Genomic DNA, 20,063 nt, shown 5'->3' with positions numbered 1-20,063 from the left:
TTTCAATTCAGACTACTAATATCAATGAGTCCCTAGCCACTGCTACTATAATTCGCAAAAAACTTGAGGTAAACAAGACTGGAACCATGGTTACTAACCCTCTAATGATCAATCTTCCTCCAGCCGCATCCCCTTATGTGACCGTATTGACTGGTGTCCCCGAACTAAGAGAAGGTTCCAAAGAAAACCACCTTGATTTGCGTAATAAAGTCCTTTTCTGGCTGGCAAGATACAAACAGTTTCCCTACAAGATGGCAAATGAGATTTTGATGGTGAGAAGGGTTGCATGGATAGGACCAACGGAAAAAAATCTTAGGGGGGATTGCGTGGTCATTAATTTTAGATGTACGCAGACTAATCAAAAGATTCTTGACCACCCAACACTATCATTTGGACACCACACTTCAATTAATGCATCCCCCCTCGAATCTTTCTATCCTCAGGCTCCCAGGAATTTAGCCCCCTATCGAATTGACTCTATTTTTTCAGATATCGGGTTTTACCAAAATGTACCACATAGCACTAACTTGAATAATCAACAATTTGGAGTCCCCGTGCACAATCGATTTGCTCCATTAGAGGACGTCGATTGACTGGAAGATTTAACTGATACTGATATAATTAACAGGGGTTCCTCCAGCCCCTTTACAAGTGACATTAAAGCTCATCCCACCCCTCAAAATAGTATTGTTCCTATTGAATATATCCCCTCCAGACCCACATTAAGTGAGGAGACAACCCACTCCTCTCTTTCCTCGCCTATTGTCTCACGATCTGAAAGAAATAATCCCCATACAAACAACCAACTAAAAGTACTATCTTGGAACGTCGCGGGCACTGTAAATAAACTTCTCTGCCCCGACTGGAACTCTTTCATTAACCAGCATGACGTTTGTCTGCTGCAGGAGACCTGGGCAAAAGAAGAACTTAGAATAAAGGGCTTTTTTACAACTAATATTCTAGCACTTTCGGGTCCTAGAGGAAGACCATCTGGTGGGTTGTCCATTTTTATAGGGTCACATTTGGGTTGTGTAACCTCTGAAATTGCCACGCAATCACTTGATCTCCAATGCCTCCAGCTTACGTTTCCCTCAGGTTCCGTCATTATTTTGGTTAATGTCTACTCCCGTCCTACTAAGTCAGGCAGCGAATCGCCTACACTAGATTTATTGGACAAATTTATCCAATCAGTAAAAGACAAGGGCACTTTGATTGTTGCGGGCGATTTCAATTGTCAATTTGAGCCCCTACCGGGGCTCATTGACCCAATTACTAGGGAGGAAGATGAACAATGGTCCATACCGGCCCTTCAAATTCCACCTGTCAAGGCTTGGACATCACTAGCCCTGCAAATTAACTCCCTAACATTATCTAACTCACTTAGAGCCTGCAATGGGCGCTCTTTGTCGGATCTTGAGGGTAAACATACTTTTAATCGCCCAGGCCAGACTTCGGGTATTGATTATATTATGGTTGAGGCGAAAATGTGGACGAGGGTTGTGGATTTTATGATCCACCCTTGCCATGATAGTGACCACAATGCGCTGACCCTTGACCTGACTGTAGTGAGGGAAAATAGTCCTACGCAAAATAGTGGTACGCCCCGACCCTTACATCTCTCTGGCGACAGAAGACGCCTTAAGTGGACGCTGATTCTTAAATCCCCTGATAAAATCAGCCTTATCTACTCGGCCACATGTAATGCCCTTGCACAAATGTGCCAAACCTTAGACCAGGACAATGATACCAGGAAAAATCACGTGTCCGAAATCCATACTGGGCTAGTTAACATATTGGGAAATTACTTAAATCCCTTGACTCCTAGGAAAAAGAGAACCGTAATGGCACTCTCCTGGTTTAACCATGAATGCAGAAAGGCAAAATTAGCCCTACTGGCCACATTAAAATCTGGCGATAGGAAAGCGGTCGCTACGAGTAGAACTAAATACAAGCAGACCGTAAAAGTGGCAAAGCAGAATTGGGAATACGATAAATGGGAGGACATTAAAAGAGCTCTTATTAAAAAGGACATGAGAGAATTTTGGGCAATTGTCAGATCAGAATCAAAGGAAGGCTGTATAGCCGATGATCCCAATATTGCATCGAGTCAATGGGTTGATCACTTTCAGAGTTTGTATGCTCCGTTGGCCCCCACTACTGAGGCTCCATCCCCCCTGATGTGATTAACGAAGTTATTGATAGTATAACCCCCAGGGAGGTAGAAAAGGCCGTAAACAGACTTCCAGTAGGAAAGGCTCCTGGCCTTGACAAGATTCCTGGGGACCTTTACAAGCATAAACCCGAGGTGTGGATACCATACCTTTGCTTACTCTACAACGCCATTCTTCATGGTGCCCCCATTCCGAATACCTGGGCAGGCGCAGAGATAGTCCCGGTTTTCAAGAAGGGCTCCCCCCTCTTGCCTAGTAACTACCGCCCGATTAGCCTAATTGACGTCAGCCAGAAGCTCTTTGCACGTATTATTCTAGATCGAGTGCAAGCCTGGATGGACGAAAAACGAATTCTAACCCCTTACCAGGCTGGCTTTAGAGAGAAGACATCCACGGTGGACCAACTCTTCTGACTACAACTCCTTTATTGGAAAACCGTGAGGGTAGAGGGTGGCAGCCTCTACCTTATCTTCGTCGATCTCAAAGCAGCTTTTGACTTAGTCCGTCGGCAAACTTTGTGGGCGGTCCTGGCTGAGATGGGGATGCCTGCCTGCCTTTTGGGGATTATAAAACGGCTCCATAATGACAATTTCGCCCAAGTCAGGTGTGGCAAGTGGGGCAATTTGACCCCAAAGTTCCCTGTTAACCGTGGAGTAAGACAGGGATGCGTCCTGGCCCCAACCCTATTTTCTCTCTATACTAATGCATTAGTGTCCCACCTGAGGGGAGTTAAGGACATCGATGCCCCCAAACTTAACAACGAGCAGGTGGTCGCACTAATGTTTGCTGATGATACCCTCCTAGTGTCTAAATCCCCCATGGGGATTCAACGTGCCCTCGATAGTTTCTCTGATTTTTGTTCCCAGAGAGGCCTTGAGGTTAATTCCTCAAAAACAAAATTCATGATATGCAACCCGCCCAAAAACAATGGTCCAAACCCTTCTCTCAATGGTGTTACACTGGATAGGGTTTCAGTCTTTGAATATCTTGGTGTCACACTTTCGGATAGGATGGAATGGGGTCCCCAGCTAGCAAAAGCTAAATTACGACTCACGCAGACTTGCGGTGGGATCCTTAAAATATATAGAGCTTCCATCTCAAAACCAATAGCACCCACCATTGAGATATACAAAGTACAAGCACGGGCTGCATCTCTCTATGGGGTTGAACTATGGGGGCACTGCTTAACCGGAGACATTGGGAGTTCAGAGAACTCGTTCCTAAGGTCGTTATTGTCCTTACCACCCAGCACTCCCCTTATTCCACTTAGAATGGACCTGGGAGTAAGGTCTATCCAAGACGAAATTGCTTTAAGGCCACTACTGTATTGGCGCAGGCTGTGGGCAACTCCAGAGCTAGTGGATTATCAAAACGATTTAAAATCGTTAATGACCCCTCGTGGTATAGATAATATACCGTGGCTTCTTTATATTAAAAGGGAGCTCATTAGATTAGGGTTTCCCGCACTATGGCACCATCCTGAAACACACGCCCCTACACTCTCTAGAGCTGAATTGGCAAATGCATTTTGGTTAAATAATAAAAATACGATGCTAACCAATAATAAATTAGGCTCATTGACCACGGACTTCTTTAATATCAAAGAAGATTTCAAAACAGAGCCAGTTCTAGACCTGATGGAGCCTAATGCCTCTAGAAAACTATATATTCAATTCAGGTATGGAACATTGCCTTTGAGAGCCTTCACAGGGAAGTGGTCGATAAATAATCCCCCTGACTGTCCAACCTGTGGAGCAACTAGCGAAACTGATCTACACGTTCTCTTTTTTTGCCCCACATACAAAACTATCAGAAAACGTTGGCTTCGTCAACTCTGTAGGAATTTGGGGACCACACATTGTAAAGTTGCCTACAGAATCTTGAAGACAGACACAGCATTACCAAAATCTTTTCGCTATCACGCTTCTGGTATGCTGTGTGGCGAAGGAGAAGCTCCCTTTTATTGCCGAATTTGCCGGTATAATGTATTGTTTTTATGACATTTTAATCTTTTAATCTTTTATCTACTGTTTTAATGAATTAACTGGCAATCAATCTAATCTTTATTGTACTTACTTTTTATGTACTGTAATAATCCCTTGTTCCTTTAACGATTGTATGTCTTTGTGGATTGCTTATCTTTTATGGTCTATGACCGAAATAAAGATTATTTTGAAATTGATATATTATGTTTGGTACCTGTAAAATTATAATGATAAAGCCTCTTTAATGGTAAAGTTGGATTTTTTTAATTACAATTTTGAAAATGCTACTTTTAGAAAGTTGGCACTTTCCCACTCTTTTTGTGTCTGTAGCCTAGCCTGGGGCACATGACTAGATAATTAGACTTTGTGAATCCCTCCCAGACAGTCACACTCGACTCAAAGCCATCCAATGACAACCCTCCCTCCTTCGACACTTCCTGCAACCTTGCCTCACTGAACTTTTCCTTTTCAGACATTTTTCTTCAGACGTTTTCTATTTCCAAGTCCAAAGGGATGAGCTAACCAGGCCCAATCCACTTCTTTCATCCGATTCATCGTGGTCAGCCTTAACTTTCGAATTTGACCCAATCTCGCATGATTAGGTGGTAGGCGTTTGGATCTTTTTGAACCTCAAGCTTTAAAAGTTCATAACTCCATTTCTACTGATTGGATTTTTGTTATTTTGGTCTCAAATAATTTATTAAGGTTTACTCTATTTCTCTAAATTGGTTTGGGATCTTTCTAGTGTTTTGTTTTCACTTTGTTGCTATTTGTGTGCTGCATAAATTCTTTACACATAGCCTCTAAGTTAAACCTGCTTTTTGGGCCAAGCTACCCAGGTTTAAGCACAGGTAAATTAGAGACTTTTTGTGGCTCACCCTGCAAGGGATTATGGCTGTTGCTTGAATAAGGTTCACATCCCAATCAACCAGAAACCCAATTTGCTCAAAGATCCCCTGAATCCCCTGCCTGTCATTGGCACCCCCATTGAAAGGGAACGGATCAACATTGTAGGACCCCTCGATCCCAAGACAGGTTTATCCTTGTGTTGGTGGACCATGCCACTAGGTACCCAGAAGCCATACCTCTAAAGACTGCTACTGCACCAGCAGAGGCTAGGGCCTTGATGGGGATTTTCACCAGAGAGGGTTTCCCCAAGGAACTGGTCTCTGACAAGGGTACCAACTGTATGTCTGCATATATGCAGTCAATGTGAAAGGAGACTGGAGTTACTTACAACTTTTTGACACCTTACCACCCACAAACAAATGGGCTTTTTGGGAGGCTCAGTAAAACTCTAAAGGGCATGATTATGGGCCTAATGAGCCCATGATACGCAAGTGGGACATCCTCTTACCATGCCTGCTCTTTGCCTACAGGAAGGTACCGCGGAAGGGGGTTGGACTTATCCCCTTTGAGCATCTGTATGGTCACCCTGTTAAGGGACCTCTCTGACTGGTTAAGGAGGGTGGAAGCAAACTCCCAAGAAGACTCCCCAAGATGTGGTTAGCTACATGCTAGCCTTCCAGAAACAGATGGCCAACTTCTGGACAAAGGCTTCTAAGAATGTGGAGGCTAGTCAGGTGCTAATGAGGCAGTGATATGGCCAGATGGCTACCTCTGTGGAATTCCATCCTGGAAAGAAAGTGTGGGTGGTGGAGCCTGTTGAGGCCCAGGCCCTTCAAGACTGTTGGACCAGGCCGTATGAGATAGTTGAGAGGAAGGGGGAGGCCACCTACCTGGTGGACCTCAAGACCCCCAGACACCCCTTAATGGCCCTCCATATCAACTGTATCAATCTGCACTTTGGGAGGTCTGGGGTCACCATGCTGTTGGTGACCGATGATGGGGATGAGGAGGAGAGTGAATCTTTCACTAACCTTCTGTCATCAAAAGAGAAAGATGGGTTGGTGGAGGGGGTCAACCTCTCCCCTACCCTGACTCCAGAACAGCAGAGTAACTGTCACCAATTGTTGGGGCAGTTTGCCTCTCTGTTTTCCCTCACTGCTGGGCTTAAACATGCGCACCCATGGCATTGATACTGGAGACAGTCCCCTGTCAAAAATTAAATATACTGTTTTTTTGATAAAGTGAGAGCCAGCATCAAGGAAGAAGTCTTCAAGATATTGGAGTTAGGAGTGACTGAGCACTGCAATAGCCACTGGTCTAGTACAATGGTGTTGGTACCAAAAGCTGTCCCACTGGGCGCTGCCCCAGAACTCCAGTTTTGTGTGAACTACAGGAGGCTCAACTCAGTCAAAAAGATTGATGCTCACCCCAGAGCTGATGAGCTCATTGATAGGTTAGTGGCTGCCACGTTCCTGAGTACCTTTGATTTAACTTCAGGGTACAGGCAGATTGCCTTAACTGAAGGGGCTAAGGAGAGGTCAGTCTTCCCCACTTCAGAAGGACACTTTCAGTTCAAAGTGATGCCCTTTGGGTTGAAAAACCTCCCTGCCACCTTCCAGAGGTCTTTAGTGCTGCCTACTTGAATAACATAGTTGCCATCATGATGGAAGGACCACCTTTTTCACCTACTGGAACTGCTTAAGGCCCTGCAGAACACAGGCCTGACTATCTAGGCCAGTAAGTGCCAGGCAGGGCAGAGTTCTGTGGTGTACTTGGGACACCTGGTGGGCTGGAGTAAGGTGCAGCCCCTCCAGGCCAAGGTAGGGACTAGTCTGTTCTAAAAAAAACTCAAACTGAGGTGAGGGCTTTCCTGGGCCTTGTAGGATATTACAGGAGGTTTGTCAAGGGGTATGGCACCATTGTTGCCCCCTAGACTGTGCTGACTTCCAAAGGGCAGTCAAGAAAGGTGATCTGGACAGAGACTTGCCAGAAAAACCTTGACACCCTCAAACAGGCAATGTGCACAGCCCCTGGGCTAAGGGCCCCTGACTTTGTCAAGGAATATATAGTATAAACAGATGCCTCAGAGCAGGACATAGGTAACTCGGTCTAGGCTACAAGTTGACCTAGACCAACTTGTAGCTTTCATCCATAGAAGGTTATTTCCCAGGGAACAGAGGTGGAGTGCTATTGAAAGAAAAGCCTTTGCTGTAGTCTAGGCACTGAAGTAGTTGAGACCATACTTGTATTGGACTCACTTCCAGATTCAGATAGACCACGGGCCGTTCAGGTGAACAATGCAAAGGAGAGGGGAGAATCCAAAATTGTTGAGGTGGTCTATCACCTACAGGGAAGGGATTTACAGTGAAACACAGATCTGGGTCAGACCACTCCATTGCTTATGGTCTCGCCACGTTTTCCCACCTTAGTGATGAGAACCTCTAGGAGAATGGGTAGTTTTCCCTACTTTCAGCTGGGGAGGATCCAGCCTTAGGGTGATCTTTCCCCCAAACTTTTTGCCTACTTATCTCCAATTTTTCCTGGATGTTTGCTTTTGTTGCCACCCATAACCTTACAATCAGGAGCTAAATCATTACTCCTTGTACCACGTTTCAAAAAATCGCGCTTGGATGGAAAAGCTTTCTTTCACCTAGCTCCCTTTTATTGGAATCAACTACCCATTCATCTTCGAAAATGCCCAGATCACCATCAATTTAGAATGCTTCTCAAAACTGTTCTAAATCTTTTTTCTCTCTCTGGCCTACTGCAGCTCCTCCATAGCACGGAGATACTCTTTTGGGGGTGATTCGGGCGCATTATAAATAAATAAATAAATAAATTAGGACTCTGTGCACTTTACTACTGCTCACCAGTCCTAAAGTGCCTGCACTCGCTGCCCTATACATGATTTGATTGACATTTACCTAATTGGCATATTTAATTTACTTATAAGTCCCTTGTAGAGTGGCATACCATATACCAGGGGGGCTGCAGCACTTATAGTGCCACCCACTTAAATAGCACCTTAAAACATGTCCCAGGCCTGCCATTGCAGCCTGTATACAGTATCATACTGGCATGTGAACTTGGCATTTAAACCCCTTGCTAAGCATTAAACTCTCCTTTTGGTACATATACCTCACCCCTAAGGTAGGCCCTTGCTAGCCCATAGGGCAGAGTGCTGGTTGATCATGTACTTTTAAGTTTCACATGTCCTTGCAGTGAAAAACTGCCAAGTTTGTTTTTCACTACTGTGAGGTCCACCACTCTCTTAGGATAACATTGTGGATTACTTATTGCACTTAATAAGCTGTATTTCCTTATTGAGAGAAGGTTGATATGTCTTGTTTGGTACTTATAATGATAAACCCTCTTTAATGATAAAGTCAGATTTTTATTAAAATTTTGCAAATGCCACTTTAAAAAGTTGGCATTTTCCTGCCCTTAGCCCGTTTTGTGCCTCTGCGCTGGATCACATGAATGGGTGTAACTGGCAGTTAGACTCTGTGAATTCCTCACAGACAGTCACACAATAGAGGGATTAGGTGTGCCCGAAAGGGACATCTGCTGGCTGGAAGGAGGGGGGATCTATGCACAGCCCCACTTACACCTGAATAGCTTGTGATCCGTCACCACATAAAGGGCTTAATGACCTTGTATTGTCACCGCAACCAGCTTGGAGCTAGGGCAGGGAATTCCATACATTTCAAAGAACGTTTCCTGAAGCTTCTCCCACATTCCAGAAGAAGGCCATCAGGGTACAAAATTAGGACCTTCAGACCCACTCTTCAGTTCACTACTGGACATAGGGGAAGAATTCTCAGAGGAGTAGCCTGCTGTGTATTCTTCCGGACTCCTGCTGTACCTGGAAAGACCGTCCTGCTTCCTGGAGTCTGACTTGAACCTTCACAGGCCAGTCCTGTTGTTGAGCTCACTCCATCCCTGCTGCCCATTTCTATCCTCGTAACTTCTCAATCACACAGTCAAGCTGAGAGATACTGGTTTATTTAGACTGACAGGTTTATTCTGCTTTCAATGAACCTTGCTTGATCATAACCTTCCACTTTAATTTCAAGGTCATTCTGCTGGTTCACTGCACCCTATTCATTCATTTAATACATTATTATTATTATATCTAGTTTTTCAAGGATCTCCACACGATATTAGCATAGAGAATGCTGAATAATTATTCATGTAGTGTAATAGTGCTTAGTTGTTGAGGCAATATGATATTTGAATTTATTGTGATTCTTTAAATTTGATTTGTGAAAATAATGTATAAAACACTTGATTTTGGGCGTGAGTGGGAAGGCTTTCCTGTTGTACTAAGGATGCTGGAAGTTATTCTCTCGATTTTGCTTTCAAGTTGGGGCTTAGAATAACTTCTGTTTTTACGTTTATATGTTTTGTCCTTTCATTGAGAGCCTACACGCCATTGACTCTGTATTACTTACCTTTGAATTTTGCAATACATTCTTTTAACTTTTCTATTGATCTAGAACTCAATTACTGATTGGGCTATTAACTTAATTGATAGTATTCTGATATTTTAATGTATTGGCAGGTGTCTTACATGGGGAAACAGTTGCTAATTAAATTGAGTTTTAACACCATCTCTGATCTAATGAAAGTGGGCATTCTAATTGAAGTGATTTTTGGAGTGTCTAAGAATGTTGGGGTACCACACATTCACAAATGTAAGGCCTCAAATTCCTGCTTATTTCATCAAAGCAGTGCCAACACGTCATGTTTCAGGGCATCTCTCCATGCAGAGCAATTTTAGACAGACATTCAAATTTTTAAAAAGAACAGAAGAGAGTGCTTGAGGCTGCATCTTCTAGCAAAAGAGACCGCCCTACAAAATGGTCAGAGACTGGAGTGGCAGTGTGGAGGTGATGGGAAATATTTCTACACTTAAAAGAGAGTAAATGTATGTGTCACTCTCCCAGCAGACACGTACAAGAGTACAAGGCCTTCAGATGTGAAGCTGGTGACCTTGTGATTCAGAGAGCAGGCAGGGACAGGGGCAGACTAATGGGGAAAAGGGGACCTTTGTATGCTGCCAAAGCCCAGGTTTCTGTTGTTTCTCTTGCCCAATACAACCTCGCAATGAAGAGTGATACCATAAGCAAGGCATATATTCAGTGGCGGCTTGAAGATAACAGTGGTGGGGAGGAGGTGGGGGGGTTCGGAAAAAAAAGTACCTGCTCATCGCCGTCACCAGCTGCAGGCAGCCTCTTCTTCCTCCTCGCTGTGCTGGCTCCCAGCAGCACCCAGGCTCCCCTAAGCCAATCACGACGCTGATGTCACCATGACAGCAGCGTTGTGATTGGTCTGAGCACCGTGGTTCGGCTTTCAGACAGAGACTGACAGCCTGTGCATGCTCTCCACCGGACTGTGCATTACAGCCCGTTGGAGAACATGCAAAGTGAGCATGACTGTTTGGCTGGCCCAAGACGGCCAGCCAAACTGTCATGCGCGCTCATGGTGCAGGAACAACCACTCCTCTTCCCACAATGTCACAGGAGCTCAGCCCCGCCCTGCCCAATCTGTCTGGAAGATGTGAAAAATAAAATTAGAATAACTTGTTTTATTATCATTTTATTTTTCCTTTTACACTGTTCCGAGAGCAGTAGGGCACTGCATATATTTACCTGTGCGTTTCAGGTAATATTGTGTCACTGTGAGTGCTGATCATCCACAGCTATCGAGTCATATGAACACCTACACACACAAACATATACACACACTGATACAGTGGGCAGGACAAGGGGCAGCAACTGCTGTCTTACACCAAAATGAAAGTGTCAGGCAGTGACTCTAATTTACAAATCTACCCTATCAGGAGTGCTCACCATGAGCAGTCTGTCTTTCAGCCAGCTCAAAGAGTAAGGGGAGGGCTGCTGACCTGCCAGGCTGTTAAAAAAAGGCCACTTCGATACCCGCCGCAAAATACCTCTACATGCTGATCAGAGCAGGGAGAGGATGCGGTGTTACGGCCAGAGCTGACAACTTTAGAATTATGTACCTATAGCCAACCGATATAGTGCTCTGAGTTGTGCAGATTGACTTCCACAACTACCAGGGCTTAACATATCTGCCTTTCATGCTTCGGGGGGCATTGTGGAGGCTACAGTGGCCTTGGAAGAAGTTACGGGATTAGCCCCTTCCTTAAATACTGGTGCAAATCCAATCACAAGCTTGCCGTTGGAGGGACTCGAATTGGTTAACCCCACAGAGTCTTTATCCATCCATATGCCCCTTTCAGTCCTACCTAGCCCCCAAGTAGCGGCCTCTCCAGGCCCATTAGTGGGTTCCTGGAATGTAGCAGGTCTGAATTCTAAGTTATGTGAACCAGATTGAGGGGAGCTGGTGGATCAATACGACTTGTGCTTGTTCCAAGAAACTTGGATGTTGCATCCGCCCAACAGGGTGGGTTTCGCAACATTTTATCTACCGGCGGTTCAGGGTCCTCGAGGAAGACCCTCAGGGGGACTGTGTATTTGGGTATCTTTGTCCCTGGGGTGTTCGGTGAAAGTAGTTGATTCTCACTCCCCAGATCTTCTTTCTGTCGTTCTTAAATTCCTGGATGGCTCATCAGTGTTGGTTATTAACTTATATCTGCGTCGTTCCCCCAATGAGTTGGGGTTATCTATGCTAGAGGCTCTCAATGAGCTTCTATCAACTGCTTTACCATCCTCCCATAGAATCATTGAGGGTGACTTCAATTGCCACTTTGAACCCCTGGTAGGGATCCCTTCGGTAACCTTGGATGAGGATTCCATCTGGCACATTCAGGAGTGCTTGGTGTATCCAGCCAGGGGTTTATCGCCAGTGGCTTTGCAGATTAATAAGCTTTTGGTAGCCCACTCTCTTAGGGCCTGTAATGGTAGAATCCCTCCTGACGTTCCAGGGAATATTACATTTAACAGAGCGGGGAAGAGTTCTACTATTGACTATATCATAGTCAATGTAGAACTTTGGTCCCAAATAAGGGCTTTTTGTGTTATCCAGAGGGTAGACAGTGATCACAACCTTCTCTCTCTGGAACTAAAACATAAACTGGGCCACTCACATGGAAGGGGGGAGATGGAGACCTTTGCTGACACGAACCTGATCTCAGTGGCGGGTGGCAGACGCATCAGATGGGCTAGGTTCGTGTTAGCTTCTGGAAAGTGGCCGAGCTCTATTCATGAGTAGTGTGCAAATTAGCGGAGGCTTTCGATCTCCCTATTGGGAATTACGATCCTTCCTATTTCCAAGAATTGGACCGCATCCACTTTAGTCTAACTAGTAAATTGGCAGATTACTTCTACATCCCAGCAAATAACAGGTTACGAGCAAAAAAACAGGCCCAATGGTATATTAAAGCCTGTAGACAGGCAAAAAGAGTACTGGTCAGCGAGGTTAAAACTAGCCTTGTACAGAGCATTCGAGTGGCAAGAACTGCATATAAAGCCATAACAGCGGCGGCTAAGTCAGAGTGGGAGGAACTAAGATGGGCTTACATAAAAGAAGCCTTGGACAGGCATGATTATACCGAGTTCTGGAATCTAGTGAGATCAGGATCGCCAGAAGGGATTCCCGCTTTTACACCGAACTTGAGTGAAGAGGTTTGGTTAGCCCATTTTAAGCCACTGTACTCCCTCTCGAATGTTGCTTCGGTGGCAGACCCAGGCCTCCCTCTGTTAGGAGCCCATTGTCTCTAGCATTGTTGGAGGAGGATGAGTGCCCACCCTTTTCCATCCAGGAAATTAAAGTGGCCCTTAAAAGTCTGGCTTCGGGGAAAGCCCCGGGATTGGATAGAATCCCAGGAGATTTATTCTCGAGTGAGCAGCAGGTCTGGGTTCCCTATATTTGGTTACTATTCAATGCTATTCTACATGGTATGGAAATTCCCGGAACCTGGTTGGGGGCCGAGATTATTCCTATTCACAAAAAGGCCTCCCCTCTTGACCCGGCTAATTACCGTCCCATTAGCCTTATTGATGTCTTGCAGAAACTGTTTGCTCGCACTTTACTAACAAGGTTGCAGAGTTGGATTGATGACCAACACATCCTGACCTCCCTTCAAGCGGGCTTTCGTAGTAAGGTCTCTACCATCGACCAACTGTTTAGACTTCAATTGGTCTTCTGGAAAACGGTGACTTTGGGGGCCGGTAGCCTGTATTTGATCTTTGTAGATCTCCGATCTGCATTCGATCTGGTCCAGAGGGATAAGCTCTGGGCCATTTTGAGGGAGATGGGAGCTCCAACATACTTGTGTCAATTATTTAAACGGTTTCACCAAGGCACCTTCACGAGGGTGAGGTATGGGAGAAACGGGGAGCTCTCGGCCCCATTCCGGGTGGAAAGGGGAGTGAGGCAGGGGTGTGTGTTGGCCCCCACTCTTTTTTTCTCTGTTCCTTAATGGATTAATTGACCATCTCCTGGGGGCGAGGGATTTGGATTCCCCCAGTTTGGCAGCTCGGAAGATCCCAGCCCTGATGTTCGCTGATGATACCCTTTTGCTATCAAAAACCTCTATGGGTATACAGCGAACACTGGAGGCATTGCCTATTTTGTAAGTCAAGGAACTTGGAGATCAATTTGGCTAAAACCAAATTTATGGCTTTCAATGCAAAAATATCTAGTTGCTCGCACCCCCACTTGGATGGAGTGGCGTTGGAAAGAGTCTCCACCTTTGATTATCTAGGTGTAACACTTAACGATAAGATGGGGTTGGGGCCTCAGGTAGCCAAGGCAAATACGAAGCTGGCCCAATCCTCTGATGGCATTCTAAAAGTTCACAGTGAGTCTCCACTCAAATCCCTGGGACCGCCCCTAGAAAAATATAAGTCCCAGGCGAGAGGTGGGGCGCTCTATGGGGTGGAGCTATGGGGCCATTTGAGCTCCACTTCCCTGACGATTACTGAGAACATCTTTATTAGGCGCCTAATGAGTCTTCCTCAGAGTACACCATTACTCCCCTTACGTTTAGACTTGGGTTTAGCCCCCATTCAGTGGGGTTATCTCGAATTGTCCCGTGTTGTATTGGAGGCGGCTCTGGTCAACCCCGGAGCTGCTAAGTTATAGGGATGATCTAAGGGATCTACTTTCCTTAAGGGGGGCTGAGAAAATTCCCTGGTGAAAATATGTTAAGCATGCGTGCCAGACACTGGGTAGGGGAGACATCTGGCTCGCTCCAGAGCAGAAGTGTCCCTTATTACCTAGGAGAGAGTTGGTCATTTTACTTAACAAGTATCGATTGGATCTTGCTCTTACTAATCCGTCATTGGGCAGGCTGACTAACAGGTTTCTGGAGGCGAAGGACCAATATTGTTTCGAGAAATGTTTGGACGATATTCAACCCGCACTGGCAAAGAAGCTGTATGTTCAATTGAGACACGGGACACTTCCTCTGCGGGCTTCGATAAACAAGTGGTCAGTCGTCCCTATGGTTTCTAGCTTATGCGTAAGTTGTGAAGGTTGTGAAGAGACGGATCTGCATGCTCTGCTCTTTTGCTCCTTCTACGCTAGGGCCAGAGCTAAATGGATTATTCCACTCTGTAAACTATTGGGTCTTAGAGATTATAGGCAAGCCTTCAGAATACTAAAATTTGACACTACACCCCTAATTGTTTACGTGACTTCTAGATACCTTTGGGCTATGTGGTGCGTTCGAGGTGCTAAAATTAAACAGCAATTACTCACTTTATCTGTGACACCTTAGACACAGCATAACTAAGGATTGATCTTATTCTGTATATTTTATGTTTTTATTGTATAGGATTATTATTTGGTCCTATCCACTTTTAATTACCTTAGGAGTATTTTATCTATTCATGAATTCATTGTGCTGTGGGATGTTGGAAATGTTGTATTTTTTTTTTCTTGTGTGTATACTGCTTTTATGGTTTGTAGCCGATAATAAAGCTTTATTGACTGACTGACTGAGAACTAGAGAATCAGGTTTGAGTCTTGACTTGGCTCAATATCCTGTGATTCTAGGTCAATCCCTTAATCTCCCTGTGCCTAAAAAACAAGCAACATTGGCTAAGTGCTGGGTATGATGGGGAATGTAGTCCATACAGTCCAGAGTTGGCCAACACCGAAGTGCCTATGAAAGGCTAAATGAATTGCATATTCCTGTATACCGGAGGACCACTGCTTGGTGCCATATCAGTACACTTTGATGTGGTGGCCATGTTGGGTGAGGGGAAGCCCTCAAAAGCCAATAGGAATGAATTACAAGCACTCTTTGTGATGAAGAGCACTTTTTCTGCTCAATCAAATGATGTATTCCTGACTCTCAACATGTGGGTGGAGGCACAGTGATCTCCTGTTATGATTATCACATTATTGTCTGGCGACAGCTACACTGTCACACCGTACCACAAAAAGGGAAAGGATGGACTGCCTTCCTTGATGTTTGAGCAAATGCTACAGATTTTGATGGTCATGCTTCCTAAAAAATAAATTATATAACGAAATGCCTTTTGGACGAACTGCATTTCTAAGTAGCAAGCCCTCCGATTATAAAGTTGGAAATATCACACTTTTACTCAGCTCTGCATCTCTTATTAACTGTAGGCCTGGGCGGTAAATTCCGTTCCGTTCGCGGAATTTGCGGAATTTGGGTAATTTCGCGTTCCGCGGAGAATGCGAAATTGCCCAAAAATCTGTGTTCCGCGACTTCGCGAAATTGTTTGCTTGTTCGCGTTCTCAATATGCGTGTTCGCGAGATATTTCACCCCGAGCACGCAAACAGCGATCGTGAACAGGAAAAAAGTATCGCGAACAAGCAATTCCGCGTGTTCGCGGAATTTCTGCGTGTTCGCGGAGATTTTTTACCGTTTCGCGGAGATTTGCGTAACGCGATTACGCAAATTCCGCCCACCCCTAATTAACTGAGGCCCGTACGTTTTTCCTCTTGTCAATGCAAAACAGTCTTTCAGTTTGACCTGCCTGTCCGAGAGAAGCCAAACAAAGAAACAGCATGTTATTTGGAAGGCTTCTACACTCTATGTATCTAGGAATAGATTCTGCAGTATCAATTATGCTTTTGCATCAAAGCTGATTTTCAGCTGCAAAGTAATCTTTAGCAGCAAAGTGTAAATTGATATTGTGAAAAGATTAAGCTTTTGACACATGCTAAATGTGACTTAGGCTGGTTAAGCAGTTGCACAAAAATGTGGACACTTTACCTACATGCTGAGCTTAGTTTACTACTAGAATTTGGACTTGCCACCTCAGTTTGGCAAAATGTCAGCCACTAAAATATTGTAAACGCATGTGTCCATAGTTATAGGTTTACTATGCTTAACTCCACGACAAAAGATCGATATATGTACCTTCAAGGCACATAGATTTGGAGCAAAGAAAAGGTGATCTATACTTTCATACTCATACTTTGCTTCGTGATATTCTGGTTGTCGATTATTTGCCACAATATTTTGTCAAGTCGATATTTTTGGTCTCGTTATTTTGGCACATAACCCTGGGTTTAAGTTTTTATTAATACCAAAGTGCAATAGTTAACCCCACTATAAACAATTCCTTTCCTGGAAGTCAATTATTCACAAAAAATAAAAACATATAAAATTAACGCAGCCTATAAATATCATAAAAATACATGTACAGAAAACAAGAGAATAACAAGACAATGCCAATTACAACTCTTGCTTACCAAGTAAATATATTTGCCAACAATATAGTTAAGAAAATAATGACACAATTGTTAATCAGATGAGAAGCTACTAAATTCTTATGTAGTTGCTCTTAATGTCACTCCCTCGACATAGTTGCCTATACTTCCAAGTATGTCGTAATATGAATGAGATCACTGCAAACATTACAGTTCTATCCACTGCTTGAGTGATAAAGCGTTGTTACAGACTATAATTATATTACTCCAGGCATAAATCATAGGAGTGGTATAGTCACGGCAAGTCAAATTTCGAATAAAAGTATCTAATTTTAGCAGGGGCAAGATCATACCTGATGGCATTGTAGGTGTATACTGATGTTTTTTTTAAATAGTTTAAGAATGCGTAAATCAAATCTTTAATTTAGCTCTGTTTCCTACAGAGTTTATATGTAAAAGTAATCTGGATTTGAACCACAGGGGGAGTTAAAGATCAAAACCTTAAGACCTATCTGGTCAGCTATATGGAGATACCACACTCAGGAAACGTTGTGAACAATGCTTGTAGGAAATCGGCTTTTTATGTTTCCCCTCTGATTGTTCACCTTTAATGGACTTTATTTTTACTGGTTTTATAACATAGTAATTCAGTACCTCAGTTTGTGTGCTATGTCCCTAACACTCCACATTTAAATTGGCTGCACCCAATTGGTGTCTTTAACTGGCCAGTAAGGCCATGGTAAATTGACACAGGAATTGCGCCAGTAGTATGGAAGGGGTGTTCCTATTATACTGAAAAGGGCAACATTGGTGTTATAGAGTTGACTTTTGTTTGCTTTAAATACGTCTTGCTCTTTACTTCCTCCTCTGGTTTGAAATAAAACTGATCTGACAATGAGAATTCAAGACATTATTGTGCTTCCTAATCAGTGTACTAAAAGGTTGAATGTGATTTCACAGAAAAAGGAATTCATGGAATACCATTACTGAAAACCGATTTCATCTAAACTGTTTAATGAAAAATTTCTGAATAAATGGCATTTACCTTTCCATAGAAACCAATTCAGAGAAAGTATTTTTAGTTGAAAATGGCTTTTGAATGCTTATTTTTTATGTGTGAATGCTAGTTGCAGGTCTTAATTTCAGAAACATTTTTGTCAGAACTATTTATTTCAGAGCTTTACTTCAGGGGACATCATTTCATATTTATAGCATCTACATTCTCAATCAATTATTTCAGATGCTTTTAATTCTCTGACCCACCACCACCCATGAACAACATCCATCACTGACCCCTCACAACCCCTTAACACCATCAATCCTTGCCTCTTAAAAACCCTCACCACACCTAAACAAAACACATCCCTCAAGCCTGCGAGCACTTTCTACTCCAAACATTCACCATGCCTGGACCCTAAAATCACTTCCTACCCTTCCTTAACCCACCCATTCCTGAACCCTAGAACCCCTTTCTATACCTACACCCCACCCATTCCATACCCTTTAACACACATCAGCACACCCAATTTCCAGCAATCCTTGGACTCTAAAAAACCCTCACTGCCCTTAAACACCAGCCATCCATGACCTATAAGAACTCATCACCCTAAACTACTCATCACTGAACCCTAAAAACCCCTTTCTACATCTAAATTCCACCCATCCCTGTATCCTTAAAGCCCCTCACCACCATACACTCCACTCCATCATGAACCCTAGAAGCTCTTCACCACCCCAGCCACTACCCATAATTGAACCTTAAAAACCATCACCAGCCCCAAGCTCCATCCATCCATGAGCCCTAAAAACTGTAAACGCCCAGACACTCCACCCGTCCCTGAAACCTAAAAACACCTACAAATACCTTACACACCTCACACACCTAAGCACCACTCATCTGTAAACCCTAAAATGCCCTCACAACCCCTGCACTTCACTGATCTCTTTACCACATTCTATGTCCTAACGTCAATTATTCTTGACCTCTAACTACCCCCTCATCACCCAAAACATGATCCATCCCTGAGCCCAAAAACCCCACAGCAGTTCTAGACTCCAACCAAGTTTAATGTAATTTTTGATTTTCTTTAAAATGATCTTTCCTTTAAAACGCAAAATGTGTCCTTTCATTTATTTGTTTGTATTTCTTTAATATAGTGCATACTTAAAATTGGTTATCCATGATTTGGTTTCCTCCAATGTGGTTTCTATGTTTCCATTTTTCTATTAATTCCCCTTCTACCTACGAAAATGCTTACAGAGTTTTCCCTATTTTGAATGAATGGTTTAGTTCAGTAGGTCAAGATATGGCATCCCTTGCTTACCTGACTAGAGCCTTCACAGTGGATCGCACCACACTGGAGAGCAGGAAGAGTGGGGTAACCAGAATGTGAAAGAGTGAAAGGGAAGCGAAGGCCACAGCTGGAGAGAAGTCATCCTCATTTAACAGATGGGCGTGCACCACAAATGTCTATAAAGAGAAACCAATATTGACAACATGAAAATAAGAGATATGGTATAACTTAAGCACATATTTGTATACAATTACTTCAAATATTCTACGGTATGTATGTCTCTTTGCCGTATTTGTATATCTCAGCACTGATAAATGCATATTTCCAAATGGTTTTGAAAAAACTGCACACTTTCATCTTTTTCAATTGTTTCAGTCCACTGTAGCCTTAGCCAAACTTTACTTTGTTTAGTAGTATAATTATATTATTTAAGACATTTTTTTGCAACAGGAAAGAAAACAAACAAAACATTTTTTATTAGGCTCACTAAGTGTTTTTTACATCAATGTGCAGCGTTCGCGAATGTCATTTCTTACAACATTTAAATATGCTTCTGCCACATAAGTACCAGTGCCTGGCATACTCATTTGTAGATTGGCAGGCCCTGGAATTTTTTTAATGAAGCGAAGCTGTACACCATAAGAAGAAACTACTTGTTATGGGATATGTGTTTGTACTTACTATCAGCACTGCTGCAATTGGTATTGCTGCATTCATGAAAACTGTGGAGAAAAAAAGTAAATTTACAAATAGAATCTGATATAGTCGTGATTTGTTGCCAATTAAATGACTAAGTGCAGAGTGTTACGTGCTTATTCATTGTCATTACTGATGAGTAAAAACCCTTGACAGAGCAGAATCTGATTTCTCATTTGTAGCTCCGTCAGTTCCCTTAAATTCATATTTATGGACAAACACTATCAGGGAGTAGCTAAGGCTAGTAGCTGCTCCTCTTGCCAGTGGCCTTACTACGCCTGGTTTCACAGGTCTTGAGAGTCAACAGCAACATTATCAGGACGCTGAGAGGGCGTGGTTTTCTGTGGCTTCAGCTTTTGCCCTTTCACTAATACTTGACAGTAAGTAGGGCTAAAGATGAAATAAGTGCCTTTGTTTTTGGGGCAAAGAATGTGTGATGTTA

At 43.5% G+C, this 20,063-nt stretch overlaps 1 protein-coding gene across 2 annotated transcripts in view; it reads right to left on the bottom strand.

Moving 5' to 3' along the window:
- Nucleotides 1-20,063, bottom strand: part of ABCC8 (ATP binding cassette subfamily C member 8) — a 1,425,084-nt gene that overhangs the window by 687,087 nt on the left and 717,934 nt on the right. For both annotated transcript variants that reach the window (XM_085648067.1, XM_085648068.1), the window contains 2 exons: nucleotides 19,607-19,647; nucleotides 18,956-19,101 (listed from right to left, as the gene is read on the bottom strand). In XM_085648067.1, the coding sequence (XP_085504193.1) occupies nucleotides 18,956-19,101; nucleotides 19,607-19,647 (187 nt within the window). The remainder of the gene's footprint in view (nucleotides 1-18,955; nucleotides 19,102-19,606; nucleotides 19,648-20,063) is intronic.

The sequence above is a fragment of the Triturus cristatus genome, chromosome 3_2, assembly GCF_964204655.1.
Source record: "Triturus cristatus chromosome 3_2, aTriCri1.1, whole genome shotgun sequence".
Classification (NCBI taxonomy): domain Eukaryota; kingdom Metazoa; phylum Chordata; class Amphibia; order Caudata; family Salamandridae; genus Triturus; species Triturus cristatus.
Note: the sequence above shows the minus strand (reverse complement) of the source record. Positions and strands in the feature narration are given on the sequence as shown.